General features: G+C 36.1%; 1 protein-coding gene across 5 annotated transcripts in view; it reads right to left on the minus strand.

Annotated features, from left to right (window-relative positions):
* The window catches only part of LOC311083618 (NACHT, LRR and PYD domains-containing protein 3-like), a 40260-nt gene extending 19868 nt beyond the window's left edge, over window positions 1-20392 (minus strand). For all 5 annotated transcript variants that reach the window (XR_014606330.1, XR_014606331.1, XM_084115294.1 and 2 more), the window contains exons 1-6: window positions 20298-20392; window positions 18364-18993; window positions 12935-13024; window positions 10025-11959; window positions 3870-4043; window positions 48-221 (exon numbers count right to left, since the gene is read on the minus strand). Coding sequence is in view for 3 of the 5 variants with exons in the window: in XM_084115294.1 (XP_083971420.1) it covers window positions 48-221; window positions 3870-4043; window positions 10025-11959; window positions 12935-13024; window positions 18364-18938 (2948 nt within the window). In the remaining 2 variants the exon portion in view is untranslated. The remainder of the gene's footprint in view (window positions 1-47; window positions 222-3869; window positions 4044-10024; window positions 11960-12934; window positions 13025-18363; window positions 18994-20297) is intronic.
* Window positions 20393-23754: the final 3362 nt, after the last annotated feature.

A 23754-nucleotide genomic window follows, 5' to 3' on the forward strand; every position in this document is an offset into this window, starting at 1 on the left:
GCCACGATATGTCCTTGTGTGGTTATTTTTCACAGACCCTCAAGTACCTCAGTATGTTGAGTTGACAGTTTAGACTATTCAGTCCAGCACAGAGCAGATTCACTCCTGAATCCTGCAGGTCATTGTTACTCAGGTCAAGCTCTCTCAGGGTGGAGTTTGATGACTGTAGAACTGAAGACACAATTTCACAGCACTGATTGGTGAGCTTGCAGTGTGCCAACCTAAATAGGGGGGAGAAATAAGAAACAAATCATTACAAAAACAATATTATGTTAAAAATAATAAGAAAAGAAAGGGTCTTTGAGAAAGGGTCTGCAAAGAACATGAATGTAAAGGCCCAGATATACTTCAAGGGAAATCATTCTCCCAAAAAAAATCTATTTAAATCAATAACAATTTCAGAGATCACTACTTTTTTTTTTTTGGTTCTCTTTCACACATACAAAAAAATACATAAGCAGTGAACCTGTGCAAATATGTCAGTTGGTAGTAACAGGGTTTCAGCAACATTAGATTCACATGTCTAAAGTAACTCGGAAATTTGGGATGTGGTGAGAAATAATCCTGAAAGAATCTACCTCAGAAAAAGAACGAAACTGTGGTTTCGGTTTCATTTTGAGGGACTTCAAAACATCCGAGGTTATAATTTATGATGAGAAAGTTATTTATTTTTACATTAGAAAACATGCTTTTTTTTTTTTTCATAAACATGCACTATAAAAAAGTGAACGTGCAGTTGTTGCTTTAAGGAGGTATTTCTAACTGATTCAACCTATAATTTCTAATTTTGTTGTTGTAACCTAATTCAATCAGGTTTATTTAACACAAAACAAGGCAATTCTGTTTTAACTTAACTGAGTTACATTGACCCAATATACAATTTCCAATAAAGCTCAGGATGGACACATTCGACACATGCACACTATGACTGCACCAGACCTATAGAGGGCAGTATAGTCATGACTCGAGTCCACTACAGGAAATCTGCTCTGAATAACAAAGAAGGAGAAAAGGTTTGTGTTTGCATGCCCCTTGTAATTGGCAGATTTTCCTTCGATGGGAAATTGTGATTTGGGGTTATTATACTCATTATGTTGCATCAAAGTGAAAATCACAATTGACATCATTCAACAAACATACTCTCAAAAAAATCTGTTTTGCCTCTTGTTCAGTTTAATTAATTAAAATGAACTAAAGTAACACAATTTAACTTAAAGCATCGTAAGCCTAAATAGATTGTAGAGCCATTGCTGCCAATTTGGAAAAATATTCACGCCCCTCATTTATTTTATTTTTTTATTTTTTTCATGTTGCAATCTTATGCTACCTGTAGTGTTTTGTTATTTTTTCGACATCAATCTACACTATATAATGACAAAGCCAAAATAAATAAATAAATAAATAAATAAATAAAATAAAATAAACAGATTTGTGATACTGAAATATTTACTTTGCTTAAGTACACAAAGCCTTAACTCAGTACTTATTTAAAGCACCTAATGTGGTGCAGATTAAAGATTAAAGTCTTTTGGGGTATGATGCCATAAGATTTGCACATCTGGATTTGTGGATTTTCTCCCATTCTTCTTTGCAGGGACCTCTCATGCTCTGTGAGGTTGGATGGGGGGACCGTTTAAGGCCACAGACAAGGGACACCCTGGACAGATGGTCAGTCCACCACAGGGCTCACACACAGACACATATATTCACACCTATGGACAATTTACTGTCTCCAATTCACTTATTGGATTGTGGGGACACCCCAGAGTGCAAGGAGGAAACCCACACCAACACAGAGAGAAAATAAATGCAAACTCCACACAGAAAGGCATTCAATCACATATGCATAATGGCATTTGGAATATAGATTGGTGTGAAAAAAATAAAGCATTTCAGAATAAGTTTGCCACGATATGTCCTTGTGTGGTTATTTTTCACAGACCCTCAAGTACCTCAGTAGGTTGAGTTATGCTGTCACCAAACACTGAGATAATCTACAACAACAGTAAGTGTCCATGTTAGTGTGCTTCATCTACTGGTGACCTCTGATTGATTTGAATGAAATCACAGTGTTGTAAAATGTGCAAATTATCAGCAACAAATTATCTTAAGGATCTAATTGTAAGTTATAATTTCAAAATAAAAAAAAAACTATTTTTACCCATGAAATTAGGGCTGGACGATATGGACAAAATTTATATCACAATATATTTCTTAATTTCGGTCGATACGATATAATTCCGATATCGATATGAACAATATAAAAGCCTCAGAAAAAACTGCCAAGAACGCCCACAATGAATGTCTGTACCTACAAACTTCTGATAAATTAATTTGCCAAGTCTCTGAAACCTCCTATAAAACTATATACAGTAATATTTTAGAAATAAAAATGGTACAAAAAATTATTGTTAATATTTTATTTGTATTTAGCCTTCATACAAACAAGAAATGTGAAATCATCGTCAAATAAACATAATACTCTCAACTTATTAATATTAATATCTTTAACTTTAAACTATAGGCTAACATAGACTGATAATATTATTCTTATAGATTGAAACAAAAGTGCTTCAGCCAGGATAAAGAATATGAAAAGACAGTTGAACTGTCTTGTCTATGAACTGTTGTGCCACGCGGCTTATATTTATCATGCAGTAAAAAATAAAAATGCCCCTCCCTGCCATATCTTGTCTGTGGATGAGAATCTGAAACAAGGACTGGTGGGACGTTGTCCTGCTCCACTTTACAGATGCTGAGTGAAAGGAGGATTATAGAATGACAGGACACTTATTTATATGACACTTTATTCAACAGGAATAACAGCTCGTTCGCACGTCATACGTCATAACGCTATTTCAACGTCATTGCACATGCGCAGTCCTTTCAGTTTCGGTTTTCAATCCGATCAAATGTTTTACATGTCCGCTCGATTGGATTAGAAAAGCAATAAACCACCACTCTCAATTCGATCAAAATTTCATTCGGTTCGAGCTCAATCGAATTGATTAAGGTGTTTAAATGAAGGCTTTTCAGTACGATCGAGCCATCAATCCAATTACTAATGGATTATCTGGTTGCATGTAAACATAGCCTATGCCTGTAATGTATATTGGAATATCAGAAATGTGTTTAAAAATCATATCACCGTTATTGAAAAAACATTATATCGTGATATATATTGATATTGAATTATTGTCCAGCCCTACATGAAATCTAAAAGAATTAACCGTCTGGGGTCGACAGACATACCGGCGCCTTTTGGGGGATTTTTTCACATAGCAGCAAACGACTTAAAATACTAATTTATGTAATTTATGGTAATACGGTTATATAGCAATACATCACTCGAAACTGTAAAAAGTTTACTTTCATTTGTGTCCACTTGCAATCAAAGCAAAACAAACAGGATGTTTTCTGCCGTCTCTGTGAACGTTTTTCTGCAGTGCGTCACAAAAAAAGGAACAAAACTCAGTGAAAATGTGTCACATAGACATGAGCAATATATCTATAGATATAGGTAAGTGTCTACTTTTAAATTATCCTATTCAAAATGAAAACATATATTCTCTGTTTAAATAATCTGTATAAGAGAGACAGATGTAACTGTCTCTCGTGTCAGTTTCCTGCAAATGTGAACATGCCTACAGACAGTGTGTGCTATTCATATGGTAATGATCTGAGGCAATTCATGCAAACAGAATCAACACCCACATCAACTCAAACGCATCACGTTTCATCAGAATGATCAGATTAATTTACTTTAATTTTGGGATGCAGTGAGAAATAATCCTTGAATAAGAATAATTTCATAATAAGTTTGCCACGATAAGTCCTTGTGTGGTTATTTTTCACAGACCCTCAAGTACCTCAGTATGTTGAGTTGACAGTTTGGACTCCTCAGTCCAGCACAGAGCAGCTTCACTCCTGAATCCTGCAGGTCATTGTTACTCAGGTCCAGCTCTCTCAGGGGGGAGTTTGATGATTGAAGAGCTGAAGAAACAATTTCACAGTCCTGATCTGTGAGATTACAGTCTGCCAAACTGAAAAAAGGAGAACTGATTAAAAGGCATGCTGGAGTCAAGACCAACTTCAACATATAACATCATGCTGGTTGTCTGTTCAGCAGGAAGATCCAGCAATTAAAATAAATGTGATTTAAAATCAACAATCATGTTTATTCTGGTTTATATAAACCACCTTAATTGAGGTAAAAGGAAACTGTTAATTTTAGGGGTGGAACGGATCGCAGTTGATCCATGATCCGTACGGACCAGGCCCCACGGTTCAGCACGCATGTGATTAGCGGATTAACTGCTAAATTTTACCATCATAGAGTAAAAGTTTATAATTTGAACGTGCTTTACACATTCAACCAATTTTAAATGTGGAAGAAGAGGTGAAAATCGGGACAAGCACCCGAAGTGTGTGCATGCAGAGAGAGAGAGAGGAGCGTTCGATAGCGCTCGAACACCAAATTGATTCCTCTTACACGTTTCCTTGCCCTTGAACGGACACAAAATTATGTCAAAATACTCGTCTAAATACCCGTCTCGGCAAGTATTCTGTCGGTTATGTCACAAGTGAACAGTCTAGAAAGAAACCAGCTGTTTTTCAGTTTTTTCAGTCCGTGCATTTGGTCTTAAAGGAATAACACACACCTAATATTCCTACAGTTGTCTGTGTCATTAATGTTAATAAAACAACAAAATACAGCTGAAAACAAAGATGAAACCATATTTAATTTCTACAGTGTTATTTTATAATTAGGCTTCATTATTAATTTCTGTACCTGAATACTACTGTTAGACTTTGTAACTTATTTAGTATTCATCTCTCCTTGTAATTTGTGCATTTGTTCTTATTTTATTACCAACTGTTCACTTTATCAGTTAGGCTAGTAGTTTTTGATGTGGTATCGAATAACTTCAAGTGAGCTTTAAGTAATAAATTAAAAGCAATTAAAAGCTGATCCGAAAAATTATCCGATCCGAGGCTCAAAAACAGCAAATGATCCGAACCGTGATTTTTTATTATTTTTTATTGTGAACCGTGAATGTTGTGATCCGTTCCACCACTAGTCAATTTGGTTGAGAATGAAAACAACACACTGCAATTAGTGCAAGTAATTAATGTTTTATGCTTGTGAACATAATATTCATCAAACATACAATTAGTGCAAGTAATTAATGTTTTATGCTTGTGAACATAATATTCATCAAACATCCATCACAATGTGTCACATGCAGTGGTTAAAGTGGGATTTGGCAGGTGGGGGAACTCTCAGGGAAAAAATACTCACCGTGGGACAACATATTGAGTATTGTGGTATAGCAATACTTTTTGGGACAAGAGTGTCACTGTGGCACCAACTATCACAATACTTATTTACTTGATATTTTAATGGTTGTATTTTGGTCCATCTACACCTTTACGAAAATTAACCATGGTTTTTTTGTAGTAACTATGTTTTTTTTGTAGTTACCATGGTTTAACTATGTTTTTTGTAGTAAAGCCATAGTAACTACAAAATGAACCATGGTTTTCAGAGTACTGTGGGGTTTTTTTGGGGGGTTTTTTTGTGAGCATGTTTTTGTTCAGTCCAATGTAAATATATCTGCTGTGCATATGTTGCACTGACTTGTTTGGTGAAAAAAAAAAAAAAACAGCGTAGTGTATCTGCAAATATGTATGTGAATAATCTGAAGAATTTTCTACACTGTTAGACCTTACCGGGTTTTTTTACAGTAAAATACTGGCAACACTGTTGCCAGTAAAATACTGTTAATTGTACAGTTCTTTACTGTAATCTAGTTTGTTTCTGTAAAAATGCACTAAATTATAGTTAACTAATTACACTTGCAGAAACCGACTGCCTTAAATTGACCAACTGTCATTTAAATTAACTAAAATTTATAATGCATTAATAATGTGAGCAAAGTATTACTGTGAACTTCTTTCATTTGAGACCACTAAAAAACTACTGTACATAAAAAGATTTCCACTGGATCAGCAACTACACAGTCACCGCCTGTTAAATAAAGCAACATGCAGCAAATCATCAATGTTTGTAGATCTTCTCCTGGACTGAAGCACAGGCTCTACTCTTCTGCACAATGGTGACCCAAAAAATTAATTTTACAGTAAACTACTGGCAACAGTGTTGCCAGTATAAACCTGTTTTATAACTTACAGTTTATTACTGTTAAAATACATTTTGTGGGTGTGTCTTTTTATCTTACACAGTTAACCCTTTCAACCCCTCAGGGAAATCCACACTACGAGTAAAAAGTAACATTGACGCAGTGAGATAATTAAGGGAATATGTAAGTGATTGTAAGCAGAATCACTGAAGAAAAGAGAAACACAAGAACAGAAAATAGAGAAACACAATAACTACGACTGACTTCCAGCCATTACACATTATTACACTTATTATTAACCAGTATGACTTTATTTCTGTCATACAGAAGTTGTTATTGAGATGTTTAATTGAAAATGTTTGGTTTGAAGTTACCATTATAGAGATCAGTGCTTGCTTTAGTTGGGTTGCTAATGCTAAAACATTAGTTTTTCTTTTGCTGCTTGAGCTGTGTTTTTGCAAGTCACACTTGTGCACACACAGTTTATGAATGATTGCAGTTATAATGATTATGATGACAAAATCATCATATTGCTTGTTCATTCACTAAGGAGTTCACTCACTTATTCGGAGTTTAATCCTCAATCAAAAGTGTTACATTACCACCACTGTGAAAACGCAGCAATAAGATACAATGACTCTTTTTTTTTTAACACATGATGCATAACCAGAGAAACAGAGCTACACTGTGTTTTAGAAACACCGAGATATCACAATTTAGCACATGAATCTCAACAATGGTGGCAATATTTCTTTTCCAGCAGTGCATGCTGGGAGTTTTATATTATCCTGGAACCCAGCATGCATTGCGACATGAAACTTTTCACCATTGTTGAGATTCATGTGCTGATTGTTGATATCTGTGTGGGTCTCAGTCAAGCAGGAGTAAAATAAAATTGAATGCACTATATGATTACAATATTCTTTAGAAGACCTGATTACAGAAATATTGATTTCATTTTGTAGATTCACAGATATATGCTAAATATGAGATAACTATAATTTCAATGACTATATACAGGAAAAATCTGAAAATCAGGCATGTCCAGGATGATTGTGACATCATCACAAAAAAATAAAAACACCTGATCATCTTCCTCTTGACTTTTTCTTGCCATAACAAATGTGTTTTATAAACTCACTGTTACAGCAGTCAGAGGGAGATGAATGGTAAGAAGTCCAGGGACAAGAGACCAACTAAAGCAAATACTGATCTCCATCATGGTGACAACAAATTTTATTAATAACTAAATCTCTGTTAATTCTCAACAAGAACTTTTGTACATGTATGAAAGAAATAATGTTAAACTGGTTTGTAAACTGGTTTCACACTCAGTGTGGCTGGAAGTCAGTTGTAGTTTTTGTGTTTCTCTTTTTTCTGTTCTTGTTTCTCTGTCCTTCAGTGATTCTGCTTATCAGGTGTTCATCAGTGTCTCAATTCACTCACTTCTTTTCATTCAAGTGGACTATATTAGTGAACTAATGTAGAGAATAGTGAATGAGGGTATAGGGTGTGATTGGGAAAACAGCCTCTGAGTGTCGACTTTGAGCACTGTTAATTCACAGTATATTCCTGTAGGCTACTTTTATTTTCTACGGTATATTACTGTTTTAATGGAAAATGGTATAATATTGTCAGAATTTTACAGCAAGGGTTAACAGTGTACAATTTGAACTATTTTAGTATTATGGCAAAGCATACTAAAGTGATTTTATTTGAAATTGAAAGGTGAGTTCTGATAATTTATGTTTATATGTAATTCACAAGTTGAAAATATAAATGTTTCAGCCACTTGACGTTAATTTAGCGAGTTAAACTATCTTTGCACCGAATGCTTTTTAGCCATATGTTTGACTAAGTTAACTGTTAAGTTAACGTTACACTTTGTAATCTTTGACTAGTATTAAGTCATTGCGTGTACATAATATGGCGTTTGTTCTCCATTATCCACTATAACTGTTAAATGTTAACTTTGCTGTTAGGCAACATAAAACTGATTTTGCCCAAGGTCGCTGCAGCCGTTACTGCATTTTCAAATAGATGGAGAGCGGGAGAGCACGAGCACCACAACAACCATGGCTTCGCCCTCTATATCGTCAGAACACACACTCGAATTATAAGATGAAGAGAAGAGGAAATTCAAAGGTGGGTTTTATGTTTATGTTTAACCAAATAACAAATGTATAAAGCGTTACAGCTACTCAACATGACAATAACGAGTGTACATTGCGTAATTAGGTACGAATCGAGTCGGTGATATTAACCGTCTGCAAATATATTTTAAAGCTATTGAGTTTCTGTGTCGCGAGTACACATTTAATAGGTAATTATTGTAAATGAATGCTTAACCAGAGGTGCCGGTGCACTTTACATTAGTCCACAATACTGTATGCAGTTGAACAACGTGACTGAACACCACCGAACAGTAACGTTACACAGATAAAATAGTTGATCACTCGTTCTCTGTGATTAAATGATTGCGATTACCTGATTCTGCCCTAAGTCATATACAGGTCATTCATTTTAACAGATAACTTTGTTGAAGCTCAGCAAATGTATCTTTGATTTTTAGATCATGAAGATGATGGGGTAACGTTAACTGTTAAACTACCAGTGCTGGTCTCACTGATCATCACATATCTGAAAGTCTTCCTGCATCCTCAGCTGTGAGGCAAGTAAGTTATCAGTACACTGATACATCTGTACATCTACACTGGTATGATGACGATATTATGTTAAAATTGACTGGGCTGAAAATGGAAAAATTCAGCCCTGGCACTGTAGCCACACCAGCCCACATTACCATCCACAGCCCCACCCACAGACACGGGCATTCAAATGTGAGGTAGTTAGGGGTGGTTCAGGGACCCTTCGGGGTTTTCTCCCCCGAGAAAATTTGGATGTCTCTGACCTACATATGTGCAATTGTTTTATCCAAAAAAATGGATAAGAAATAGCTTTAAACCATGTCAGTGGGCATTAGATTATTTGTCAATACCTGCTCTCTCCTCATCTTCATCTTTCTCTCAGTCTCCTTATCCTGCCCTATTTCTTCCCCTCCTAAAGCTGAACTTTGACTGATAGTATTTTCATTTTCGTCTGTGTCAGTGAAGAAAGTAAACATAGGCTCAACTGATATTTATGTTTTTATGAATAATTTTCTTAAAAAAGTTAATTTACTCAAGGCTACCAGGAAAGCTGTAGCCTAAGTCAGTATTGCCAATAGGAACCTTCTACAAACTTTGGAATTTGAAAACATCTGTTTTTAAATGTTAAAAGTAATTTTAAATAATACAAATTATAGGCTGTTTACCGCAGTTGGTGTACTTGGCAGACGTTCCCTTAGACATCATGCGCTGTGGAAACGCTTCAAATCATTCTCAAGGTATAAATATGCAGCTATACGTAGGTGATTTTGAATGAATATTTCATGTCGATATACAATGGTCACATAATGTTAAAACTAATCCTGCTATTGAATTGAATTGCATTGTAAGACTGCTGACCCTATAGAAGAGTGAGAAGGGCAAACACATGTCCGGCGAATATCGAACCTAAAACTAACTTTACCGCGCTCAACCACCGTGAGTGCATTTCACGCATTTGTAATCGCTGGTTACTCCCCGCCGGGGAGGGGAGGAAGGACTTTGTCTGCATGCGTGAACCGGCGTAGATGCACTCAAATCAGACAGGGGAACCGTGACTGAGAACATAACGTCAGGAAGCGTGTTTGTGTACTGCCTACCATCGCGCTATCATTGATATTAATTAATCTATTTATTTATTAATTTATCTGAGGTGCCGAAACGCAGTTCCGGACCGTTCCGGCCCACTTTAACCCCTGCTCACATGTAATTGTGTTATTAGATCTTCACTCTCACCAAGCTTTTCTGCAGTTCCTCACAGCAGGTACCAGTCTCCTTCGACCCTCCTTTGATCTAATGTTGTACTTTTTAAGGTCAATCTCATCCATCACCTCCTCTGACATCAGGATCATGTTTGCCAAAGTTGAGCATTGTGCAAGAGAAAGAATTTTTCTTTTTGTTTTAGAGTTTAAAAACGCCTGCATTTCTTTAAGAACAGAATTATCCTTCATCTCAATCAAGCAGTGTGACAGATTCATCCATCTTTCAGGACTGACATTGTATTTTTGACCTCGTTTGAGGTTTTGGATTATTTTCTTGATGCTTTCTGGGTTGTTCTCTGTGTGAATCAGCACATCCTGTAAGAGCCTCTGATTGGACTCCAGCGAGATGCCATGAAGGAATCGAAGGAAAAGATCCAGGTGTCCATTTTTACTGTTCAAGGCTTTATTTACTGCTTCCTTCAGAAATACATCAAGAGGAACATTTCCAGACTGAGTTCTGGACTTTTCTGTAAGGAATATTTTCAGAACGTCATTGTTCTTGTGTAAATAACAGAAAAATACATACAGTGCTGCAAAAAACTCCTGAAAGCTGAGATGTACAAAGCTGTAAATCTTCCTGTGATAAATCACAGATTCCTCCCTAAAGATCTCAGTGCAAATCCCAGAATACACTGAGACGTCAGTGACGTCTATGCCACTCTCAATCAGGTCCTCCTCATAGAACATCACATTGCCCTTCATCAACTGATTGAAAGCCAGTTCAGCAAGTTTCACAATCACTTCTCTATTGGACTGCAGGAGTTTCTCTGGATCTCTCTCTTCATACTTCTGGTTCCTCATGCTAGTCTGAATGAGGAGGAAGTGTATGTACATTTCAGTCAGAGTTTGAGGGATTTCTGCACTGAGATCTTGTTTCAGGATATTTTGAAGCACAGTGACTGAGATCCAGCAGAAGACGGGTATGTGACACATGATGTGGAGGCTTCTTGCTCTTCTGATGTGTGAGATGATTCTGTTGGCTTGATCCTCATCACTGATTCTCTTCCTGAAATATTCCTCCTTCTGAGGGTCATTGAATCCCTGAATTTCTGTCACACGGTTGATGTATTTGGAGGGGATCTGATTGGCTGCTGCTGGTCTGGTGGTGATCCAGATGAGAGCAGAGGGAAGCAGATCTCCTTTCATGAGGTTTGACATCAACACACCCACTGATGAAGACTCAGTCACATCAGAAACTTTCTCACTGTCTGAAAACAATGTAATTCTGCTTTCATCCAGACCATCAAAGATGAACACAACTGTACATTCATCATAAATCTTTGAGTCCAGATCTTGAAGTTCAGGATGAAAGTCCAGCAGAAGTCTGTGAAGACTGTACTGATGATCTTTAATCAAGTTCAGCTCTCTAAATGGAAGCACAAACATGAAATCTACATCCTGATTGGCTTTTCCCTCGGCCCAGTCCAGAATGAACTTCTGCACAGAGACGGTTTTTCCAATTCCAGCGATGCCTTTAGTAAGAACAGTCTTGATTTTGTCTCTCTTCTCTCTTCTCTTCTCCTCATATCCTAGTTCAGGTGAAGGATCAAAGATGTCATTGCAGTTGATTGGAGTGTCTTGGAGGGTCTTGTAACTTTTCTCCATCTGTAGCACCTCATGTTCTTCATTCACTCCTTCACTCTCTCCCTCTATGATGTACAGCTGTGTGTAAATCCTGTTCAGGAGGGCCTGATTCTCCTGTAGTTTGATTCCCTCAAATAAGTTCTCATACTTGTTCTTCATGCTGGTTTTGTGCTGGTCTTTGACTCTCTGCAGATCATCATGCACTGGCTGGTGAGAATCGAGCTGCAGGGCTGCTTCTGTGTCATGATGACTGATGTGTTTCTGACAGGAGGAGGATGTGCTGGTCTGACAGGACACATCTCTGATCTGGTCAGCTCTCACACCACTGAAAACACATTTGTGAAAATAAAGAAAATCATTAAATATGTTTAATATGAAAATCATATCATATGAGTAGTGTTTGCTCTTACAGACAAATTTCCATCTATTATGGCCAACTGACATCCTAATATCACACATGGAGTTTATCAAGGTTCTGTTCTAGCAATGATAATTTTAACCCATCAGTGTTTCCCATTCATTAACTAGATTGTGGCCGGCCACCATAGTCTAATCTGTCCCGCTACCGTTTCATAATGAAAAAAATATATAACTAAACTTCTCAAATAAAAGTTCCCCTTTTAAGATTTTAAAGATTTTTGAAAAACTTTTTGAAGATTTTAAGTCTAAATAACCTCCCACCTTTCCTTTAGAAATAGAACATCACAGATTTCCTGTAATCTTGATCAGCTGATGTGGATCCTGATTTTTTAAAAAGTTATTTTATATATGCTTTATATAAATGCTTTATATATATGCTTCATTGTCTGGTTTGAGCAGTCATGCATTTGTGTCATCAACATAAGATTACAAGTTTAAAGACAATCAGTCGATTCATAGGAAGTTATTATTGGCTGATTTATGGCAGATCGATCAGTGTATCCTTGCACCTCCAGCAATTTGTCATGACAACCAGTTTGGGAACCACTAATTTTATTTATTCCTAATCAGACTTTTCTTGTTTCAGTTTTTATAAAAATTAATAATTTCGGTGCATCACTTATTTAAAGGATAATTGTCACATTGTAACACTGATGCAACACATGTAACAAAACTCATTCCTGTGTAAATGGAGGTCTAACAGAGAAATGGCAGAGAGAAGCATAAGAAAACACTATTTAACAATTCCTTTCTTTGCATCTTGACTTCCACTTGTTAATTGTTATACTTGTTAAAGAAGTTTAGCCATATGAAATGTAACATTTTCTGAACATTTATGCATTGTGTTAATGTGTCTCTCACCCTACATGATGATACTCACACAGGGTCAAAGGTCACTGCTCCATCACTGAATTTTGTGGCCTTCATGGTCAGACAGTTGGATACTGGAGAAGCTGCTCTCTTTCTTTTCCTGTTGTTGATAATGAGAAATAAACAGAAATATTTCAAATAGTTTCCATGCAGATTATTTGTCTGCTTCATTAAATTAACCCTGTCAATACGTCTGTAATTTATAGAGCAGTATTTGTATTAGTTTTAGAGAGAAAACATGTTTTATTAATAGTAGGGTACAACAGGGCTAAAGGCCACCGGGGTAAAAGCTGCATTTGATTTTATTATCCTTTAAATCACTAGATGGCACAAAAACTTTCCTAAACATCCACGTTTCACATTGAAATTTGGTTGATTCTTGGCGTTATCACGGACAGCATCGCTTTAATTAGCCATTGAGAATCACTAAAATTTAGTATATTTTGAGATAAAGGTCTTGTTAATGATTTTCAGTTTTGTTCAAGATAATTAAATCAACAGTTTTTCTGAATAATATGTAAAGTTTGACCCTACTGTTGGGGCAAAAGGCACAATAATTAACATTATAATTAATAGCTGGCTGACTTTTCCATTTGTTGACATGACATGGTTAGATTCAGATGTTTAATAATACATTTATAAAGTGACAGTAACAATATGGTTCCCCCATATTTATATATATAAATTATCACAATTATTGTTACTACTGTAAAGCCAAAAATATTTTTTTATGGGATCTCCTTCAAAGCTTTCAGAATCTTTAGTTTTTAAAAATGTTTTTAAATATAAGTGTTTTTAAAATGAAATGTATTTTAATGACAGTTTATTTATAAAACAAAAATGAATTTAATTTCTTTATCAAAATAAACAGAAAATAGTACAAACTTTGCTGAAGTCCTGGTGAGTCTTTTATCCCGAGTCTGTGGTAAAGGCCCCTGTTACATTTTATAAGATTTTTAATCAAAAGAAACCACTTTAATTATTTATTTTCCCACAAAATGCATTGATCCATCAATGTTCAATAAAAACACACTGTCAGGCCAAAAAAAAAAGATGAAAGAGATCATGTCTAGTACCAGTGCCTAAGATAACAAACCCCTCAGAGTTCTCACACTACAGACCAATTGCTTTAACAGTGCAGTTGATGAAGGTCTTTGAGAGATTAGTATTAAACCATATTAAGCAGGTAATGAATGCTGCTGAGGATAAACTACAGTTTGCCTATAAAACTGGTGTTGGGGTAAATGATGCAATTATTTCTCTCTTACACAAATCACGAAGTCATTTAGAGACTCTGGATAACATCATCAGAATTACATTCTTTGATTTCTCGAGTGCATTTAATACTATACAGCCTTCACTACTTAAATGTAAGATGGAGAATGATGGAGAACATCAGAGTATTGTCAATTGGTTAACTGACTATCTCTTAAACAGACCACAGTATGTGAGAATGCATGCCTGTGTAACTCAAGTAGTGAAGTGCAGTAGTGAAGTGCCTCAAGGAAAGGTTTTAGCTCCTTTTTTGTTTACTTTTTATACATCAGACTTTCAGTGCAACTCTGAAACCTGTCACCTCCAGAAATGTTCTGATGACTCAGCAATTGTTGTCTGTATAACAGACCATGATGAGGGCGAGTATAGGGGGCTATTTGAGAGTTTTGTGGATTGGTGTGAGATAAACGGTCTTAGTCTAAATGCTAGTAAATCGAAGGAAATTGTGGTTGATTTTAGTAGATAATATTAATATAATATCCTTAGCAAGTTGTACCAGTAAACATACGGGGGTCGGAAATTGAGACTGTAACATCATATAAGTACCTGGGTGTAAACTTGAATAACAAGCTTGATTGTTCTGATAATACGATACAAGTCTAAGAAGGGTCAAAGTCGTATTCATCTGTTAAGACATAATGTATATAATATAATCTTAATGCCTTGCGGAACTGATACTGTAAAATAATGGTTATTGTTGTGAATGTTTTTTATTTATTATTATTACTGTGTGGTATATGCTGCTGGGACGTGAAAATTTACGACTCTGGGGATTAATGGAGTTTATTGAATTGAATTGAAATGCTTAAGAGTCTATGACTGGATCATTATTGTGTTTCTAGCATGTTATATGTTTGGCAACAGCAGAGGTGTATAGACAAGGGGTCAGAAAGTAAAAGTCCTGCCATATGTTTATTCCACCCATGAACTCAGTCAGCTGATTCACTAATTAGTTCTGTCTCCTGGCTGAAAAACTGTGATAATTAGCAAATCCAGGTGATTGGAACAAAATACTGAGGAGGACTTTAACTTTCTGAACCTGGACTTTACACCTCTGGGCAACAGTTCTTCTAACCCTAATTGATGGAGTGTGTAGCTTTTCATTTCTTAAACAAACATGTAGGAAGACACATCATGGCCATATTCCAGGATTATAATGTCAAGATTCATCAGGCTCAGATTGTGAAAGAATGGTTGTGAGGAGCATGAAGAATCATTTTCACACATGAATCGGCTCCTCTGAGTCCAGATCTTAAATTCATTGAAAGTCTTTGGGATGTGCTGGAGGAGACTTTACACAGTGCTGGACTCTTACATTAACACTACAAGATCTCGACCAACAATTAATGCACCTCTTGATGGAAATAAATGTTGTGATGATATCAGTTGACTTTCAATGTTGATGCTTTTGACAGTTTTTATTTTATTTATTAATGTCTACTTTTTTAAATCAGTCAATAAATTCACAGAGCGCTGGTGAAGTGAAGCAAAGAAGAAGAGCAGGAAAAAAAAAAAAACAGTATAGAAGAATCATAATAATATTCGTGTCAGTCATTGATGTTTATTTACTATTTTTGAGGAGCTACTTTAGAATATCTTAACTGGAACGGACAGCTAACTTTTTCATTTTATTTACATTTAGTGCAACTTCAGTGTAGAATTTTTTCTTCACAAAAGTATCTTAATTTAAGCTACTATAATACTATATACTTTGTTTTATTTTTACATTGTTACTTGCTTTCACTTCAGCAATAAAATCCTATGTGTCTTCTATTAAAAGAGGCCAGTGTTCAAAGCGTTCATGAGTTTTTAAATCACTAAATGGAGTTTGAATGTCACCTAGTGGCCATATTGGCTACTGCGCCTCAAACACCCAGAGCATATTGATTGTTTGGGACAAATTTGAAAGACAACTTGGTTGGATTTACTGCTATTTCAGTTTTAGGTTGCCCAGGCACAGGCTTTATATTAATAGAAAATAAAAATAAATGTAAAGCAGCACATTAAGTTCAGCAACCATTTAAGTTTGGATTTGTGATTTTTCAGTCTATGTTCAAGAATAGGGTCGCCAGGTAAGAGGCTAATGAGACTGACTAGTTATCTGGAGTCCAAGACTACACTCTAACAAATATTTGGTTATTTTTTCAGTATTTGGGTAGTTTTTGTGTTACCCAGCTCCTGGGTCAGACTTAACAACCCAGTGTTTGGGTATTTTTCTTGTGTTACACAGATCTTGGGTCAGGGATTGAGTTATTTATCACAGGCTTTTTGCTACCTCTTCAGGAGAAAGCAGTGCATCTCTGTCAAAATAATGCATGTCTTCGGTAAAATACAGGTTTGTATACATTTTATTTTATCTATAAATTCGTTATTGTGCTGTATATCGTTTAATTTTATGCAAAGCAACATACAGGGTCGCGATGTGACACTCACCTACACTAGTGTCGCGTGACTCGCGACGGTCTTTTCACGTGATGGAAACGCCTGATGCCTTGCAAAAACTGTATGATTTTATTCAAAAATATACAGAATATAAATATGCATGATGTTAAAATCTGTTCTCAGAACTGTACACTGTTTGTTTATGGCCAGGTTATGGAGCCAGTCGCAGCATACTTCGGCTACGAGTGAAACGCAGGGCGGCGGTCTGAAGTTAGAAGTTTCCCCGCTGAACACGACACAAGTGCCGGCACGAGATCCAGCGCCGTTACGGTGGAAACGGGACAACAGAGACTGGTCGATTACACTTCAATTACTTATAAATGTTCAATTTTTACTGATAAAATTTGTTAAACTAGTTTAAATGTTGGCAATATGTATTAAAAATTATATAAAATATACTATATACTGTAAAATACGCAAGCCAGTGGTTGTATCGAGTATTGTTTGTAAATTTAGAGGATTTAAGTTCATCAGCAGACATTAATTCATGTATATATATATATAAAAAAAAAAAGTAAAATGAATATTAAAAATGAATCAACTATGCTGGGTTAAATAAACAACCCAATTGTTTTTAACCCAGTGTTTATTAGAGTGTATCATCTATAGCAGGCGAAGCCAACTTCAGTCCTGATGAGTGTTGCTCCAACCCTGATAAAAACTCACATGTCTGTAGCTTTCTAGTAACCTTAATGCAGAGTTTCCACTGCACGATTTTCAAAGTAGTCGGGTCACTGTTCTTTTCACCCTGCGGGACTATCCGGGGTAACTTTCAGTTGCTGCTGTCTGCACATTTCACGATGGATCGCGACAGGGGGTTTCACATTGCATGACTTTACAAAAGAAAGAATCGCTGACAACTTCTGTTTGGTCCGCAAACTACATTTCACAACCAAACACACGTGAGACTGAAATTGTTATTAAAAATGGTAGCCTTGAAAAAAAAAGCTTGCAATCCAAATTGTCTGTGCGCTGATTTGCAGTGAAAAGGAGAAAAAGAAAAACAGATTATGCTGGAGGAAATGGTTGGGGAGACGAGGGGAGCAAGGACTGTGTGTTCTGCAAAGAGAGTTGGGGGTAAATAAATAATTTTGCAATGTGCTGCTGGTCAACCAAATGTTTGTGCTTTGTTTTTGTTTGATATATTTGTAAAGCTTGTGATATAATTGTAAAGCTTGTGATATAATTGTAAAGCTTGAGTGTTCTGATATTCTGGTCTATAACTTCTCCCCGAACTTCCCGCTGCCCTGTATCTTGATCTCTCATTGATCATCACTGATGTAATTTTCAGTGAGAACACATTTCACACAGCAAGATTTTCCAGATATTTATTTAGCATGCCAAATATCTCACGACTCATCAACGATTTTCTTTTAAATCATGTCTTTGATAATGCAAACTGCATGTTTGTCACTCGCGTGAACGAGCACCGATTTGCCTCTGATTTCGGGCATTTGTCTGTGATTTCGCTAAATCTGTCGGTAAGTGAAAATCGGGGATTAATATCGTGCAGTGTGAACTCGGGTTTAAGAACATTACTGTGTCGACCAGAGTTAAAAATAATTTTTACAGATCTTAATTTTTTATTTTTATTTTTTTTATTTACAAAGTAATTTATTAGCATTTCAGAGAAAGTGACTTCTGCGATTGTCTCACCAGGTTAAGTAATTTCAAATTCAAGTTTCACTATAGCAGATAGTTCAGCAGCTTCATGATACTCACACAAGGTCAGAGGTCACAGCAGGTCCATTACTGAACATAGGGGGATCCATCATGGAGTGGTTACTCTTCATGGACACACAGCTGAATCCTGAAGATGGTCCATTACTGAACAAAGGAGGCTCAATCATGGAGTTGTTACTCTTCATGGACACACAGCTGAATCCTGAAGATGGTCCACTACTGAACATAGGAGGCTCAATCATGGAGTTGTTACTCTTCATGGACACACAGCTGAATCCTGAAGATGGTCCATTACTGAACATAGGAGGCTCAATCATGGAGTTGTTACTCTTCATGGACACACAGCTGAATCCTGAAGATGGTCCATTACTGAACATAGGAGGCTCAATCATGGAGTTGTTACTCTTCATGGACACACAGCTGAATCCTGAAGATGGTCCATTACTGAACATAGGAGGCTCAATCATGGAGTTGTTACTCTTCATGGACACACAGCTGAATCCAGGAGATGCCGCTCTCTGAGTGTGAACAGACGCCTCCTCTTCTTTCTCCTCACACACACTCATTTTACAGGTCCGGTTCTCCTCCTCCTCTCTCTCCTCATACACACTCATTTTACAGGAAGTTTGCTCCTTCTCTTCCTCCTTGATGAGAGACTTGATTCCAGACCTGTATGTGGACACAGAAAACATGCACAAAACACAACTGAATTTCGACACATTTTAATTAAATGGCATTTAATTCACTTTAACGCAACATTAACAGTTTTTCTCCAATTAATTGTGTTTGTTTGTAGAGCAACATGTCCGACATGTCGGCCACACTTTCAGACCAGGCGGTCAGGGTTTCATATTATTTTGAAGGTACCCCCGTGAGCCGCCATTGGCTAACAAGCCTTCACCTGCTGTTAGCATCCCATTGACTCCCATTCATTTTCGCGTCACTTTGACAGCGAATAACTTTACATCTGAGGCGTTTGAAGACTCCATTTGTCCATTGTTTATTTCTAAAGAAACACGACAATGTATAAAAGGCTCCATTACCTTGTATCTTACGTTATGGCCCCGTAGAAGCAGTTTTTGTAAAAGTAGGCTAACGATTGCGTCATAACCACGCGACTCTCTGGAAATTACCGTAGAGACAGGAAGAGAAGCTCGCAATCAATCGGGGGGACGTGGAGGCATAAAGTCCGATAAAGTAAAGGGAGAAGCCCATAGAGAGTCATGACGTTGCTCCTGCTCCTAGCTCATGGACAGCTCCTACTCACACTCTCCGTCTCTGCGAGATTCGGAAGGGAATGGTTCCGATTTCGCTTGGCACGGCTACTAGAAAACTTACAACTGTCAGGCAGGCTGCTCACGTCACATCCACGTCGTCAAGCTCAGTTTGAGTCTGCGCAGTACGCTCGGCAATCAGGAAATGAGGGCTTCTAATGTGCTTCAACTTCTCTCCGTTGAAACCTATGGGGTCGCTGTGTCCAGTTTATATACTGTCTATGTTTCAGACACAGCAGCCTAAACGCTGGATTCACCTTCACTTTAATGACACTGCTGAACTCTAAAAGGTTTTTCACAATCCGTTTTTTCGTCTCGCATTAAGCAAATATGATGTTATTTATATCGATTATCCTACGACTACACCTCCTTTCCCCAGTATTACTGCACCACTGAACATTACAATAGGCAAGAGATTATTTAAATAATTAAATAGTTTAAAGTCAACTATTTTACTTTATATTTCAACATTAAACTAAAATTCTCCTGCTAAAGAAAATAATAAGTGTAAGTTTAACCATTTTCGGCCAATTAATGAGTGTTACAGTTGACGTGAAGTAAGTTAGGCCTATCACGAAAATAACTTTCAACTTCATATACATGAGATAATCATGTATTTGAGTTTGAGTTCGTCATAAGGTCTGTTTAGACACAAATACTCTATCGATATTACAGCTATACAAAGTTTAACGAACTTACTGTCACATGTGAAGCGATTGCTGATTTTCTATCTTCCGAAATGGCGTCTTTACAGTCATCGACTGCTTTCGGTTTCACTGGAGATGGGTCTGTCTGCGGACTGCAAGAGAGGGGCGTAACTTGAAGTTGTCCAAATCACACAGAACCACACGATATGTCAAACTCAAAACGAGATGTTGTCGGCAAGATGCCAGCTCGTATAGAGACATTTAGTAATGTCGTAAGTTTAACATTTAAACTTAAACCACATTATTAGATTACCCTTTGACTTTATGAATACACATTATGACAGCTTAATGATTTTTGTATAGTTTTTGTGCATTTATTTAAAGACCGCATATACCATTTTTTTTTTTTTTTTTGGTTACTGGTGTTACCTTACTACTTTGGCAATATATTAAAGGTTTTTATGAAATATTATAAAATAAAAAAAAATCAGCACATGTAGTCAGAGTTACAGAAAAATAATAATAATGCAACAAATAAGGAAATTGTTTTATTTATTTTAATCAGGTTTGTTAAAAGTATGTTGAATGATGTTAGTTCATTTGTGCAACCATGTATTTGCTATAATGATGAAAATATTTAAAACCAGTTAAAATCAAGTAATGATGCAATCCTTTAAATCTTAGCTTTTGATGCAGAATTAAATGGATGTAAAATTATTATCATGTCACATGTGATTTTATTTATTTAATGTGACAGTAACACCAGTGACACACAATGAATCACCAATGACATACATAAGACCAAAGATCATTATTCTTCAATAATAATAATAATAATAATAATAATATAATCATAATAATAATAATCATTATTCTTCAACTATAATTAAGTAGATGAGACTAAATTGTTACTTTTGGCATTCAATCTAAATGAATAGCTTTGAATAAAGTTTATCTATAAATGGGAGTCACTGGTGTTACCCGTAAGAAAGGTGACACCAGTGACAATTTTCATAAAAAATACATTTAAAAAAATGGCTGTAGCAAGGTATCAAACCACATGTTGTCAATCATGGTATACTAACTAAATTAAGTAGGCCTAGTTTAATCCATTTGTATTCTAGATTTTTACAATTCCCTAACAATAAAGTGGGTCTACCAGTGAGTTCAACTAAAAGCTTCATGAAATCATAAAATAAATTAGAAGATTTCTGATAACTGAAAAGAGACAGTGGATTTACTATGGGCTTTTCTTCATAGATCAGGAAATTGGAAGAAGGAAATCAAGTGATGTCATAAGTGTGATTTTTATTTCAAAATAAGAGATTTTTGTTTAATGGTAACACCAGTGACACAACTCCAGGGGACCACTACTTTCATTATACATTTTCTAATATTTATTCTGCATTTTGTTTTTTTATGTCATTTACATAATATTTTTGATAGTTATGTATACATTATTGTATTTTAAATAGTGGAAAACCCTGTTATTGACATAAAAATAAAGCATTTTTCATCTGGACATGACTGTGGGGACGAGCAATTCTGTGGTGCTTGGAATTCTATATAATTAATAAAAATCAAATATTGCCACATTGATGGCTTAAGAAGGTGTAATTGTTCAAATAACATAATGTTTTATTTTAAAATGTAAAGAAATTGTAACACTAAAGTGTCTTTTAAGTGTAATATTTCTGTAAAGGCTAAGGACAGAAAAATGGACATTTCCATAGAATGACCCAGTAGTAGATCGCCCTGGAGTGGTCACTTTCCATTATTAAATGTAAATGCATGGGTAAGATGTCACCTAATAGATGTAAATGCATAGAGGTCGCCTAATTTATTGTTTTCTATATACCAGTTTACAACTGTGTCCTCTTTATTGTTTGTAACTGTGGTGCTTTTGAGTGACAATTCCTCATTTGTTCTTTTACCCTCATTGTGTTGCCTTTCAAATAAGATTTTGTTATGGGTGTGCTTGTTGTTTATTTGTCTCAAAAGTATCATAAGATTTGTTTGTCAGCGGTGCATTTAGCGGTTCATTAGTGCTGTTGATATCAGTCAACGTTTTTAATTATCAACAAATCAGGCATACAATAAGACATCAAAAGATGTTTAAAATTATTTATTTAAAGAAAAAAAGAAAAGAAATAAAGCCCAATTCCAAAAGGATATATTAGTGCTTGCTCCACACTTTAGTTGAGGTGGGAAGAATAACTGATAAAACAATACATTGCAATATGGTTTCTTGCAATACATTATCAGTATCCTGGCACTGATGCAGATTGCAGCTTGCTTTACTGTATACCAAAACAAGCATTTCGGTTCTTGAACAGCTAAGAGTCAGTTTAATCAACTCTAGTATGTTCTGTTTATGTTAAACTTGTGCGAGAGCGATGCAAAAGCATTCAGAACTGTCTGTTTGCTCTTATCGCTCTCGCGGTACTTTGATATCATACACCGGCCGGTCTGTGCAGCGCTGCTTTAAGTCGAAAAAAAAAAAACAGTGAGCAACTTGAAGTGGGCGTAACTTGAAATGACGTAACTTAAAGGGGCGTAACATAAAATTACGTAATTTGAAGGGGCGTAACTTGAAGTATTGCAGGATGCAGGCAGCAGCTTCTCCTCGAATGGATTCTTTTCACACTTCCGGGTTTGAAACGACGAAATAAATTACAGCAGGGTGACTTGTATTGAGGTAAATGCGAGGCCATATAAAAATTCTTTTTTGCATTCTCACTTGCACAATTTTTATTATATAAGAAGAGTTTGAAACAGCATTTGGAGATTAATTTGTTAATGGAAAGTATATATACACAAACAAAAATGCTACAATTTAGAATTTTGGTAACAATTAACTTTGATGGTCCCTTTTGAACAATCTGTTGACTAAGTAAATTTGCAACTTCATGTCAACTATCAGTCATTAGAGTATTAGTAGACAGTCTGCTTAATATATCACGTGTGTTATTATGTGGTAGAATTCACTGTTGTCAACACTGCTAACATAAGTTAAAAATAAACAAATCTGCATAAAGTAACTAAACATAAGTTATCTATTTTATTCGTCAATATTACTGTTGATAAATTGAGGAACATGTTGGATAAAAAGTGAGTTAACATCAGCAACAACCTCAACATGTAAATGTAGTATTGAGCACATAAATCACAGAGGAAAGGTGAATCTTGTCTGGATGTTGCAGGAACAGATGAACATGTGTGAGTTTATCCGGTGGAGAGTGGCTCATGAAGGCTTTGAGTGAGTATACTACAGAAATTGATGAAAAAATGCATTTAAATCTTAAGTAGTAGTTTATTTTAATTACTGTATTTTAAACAGAGTTATTACTACACTTTGCTCTTATGACACCCTCCATCACTCCACCTGCCCTTATGACACCCTCCATCACTCCACCTGCCCTTATGAGACCCTCCATCACTCCACCTGCCCTTACGAGACCCTCCATCACTCCACCTGCCCTTACGAGACCCTCCATCACTCCACCTGC

Source organism: Abramis brama, assembly GCF_963993115.1.
Source record: "Abramis brama genome assembly, chromosome: 1".
Lineage (NCBI taxonomy): Eukaryota > Metazoa > Chordata > Actinopteri > Cypriniformes > Leuciscidae > Abramis > Abramis brama.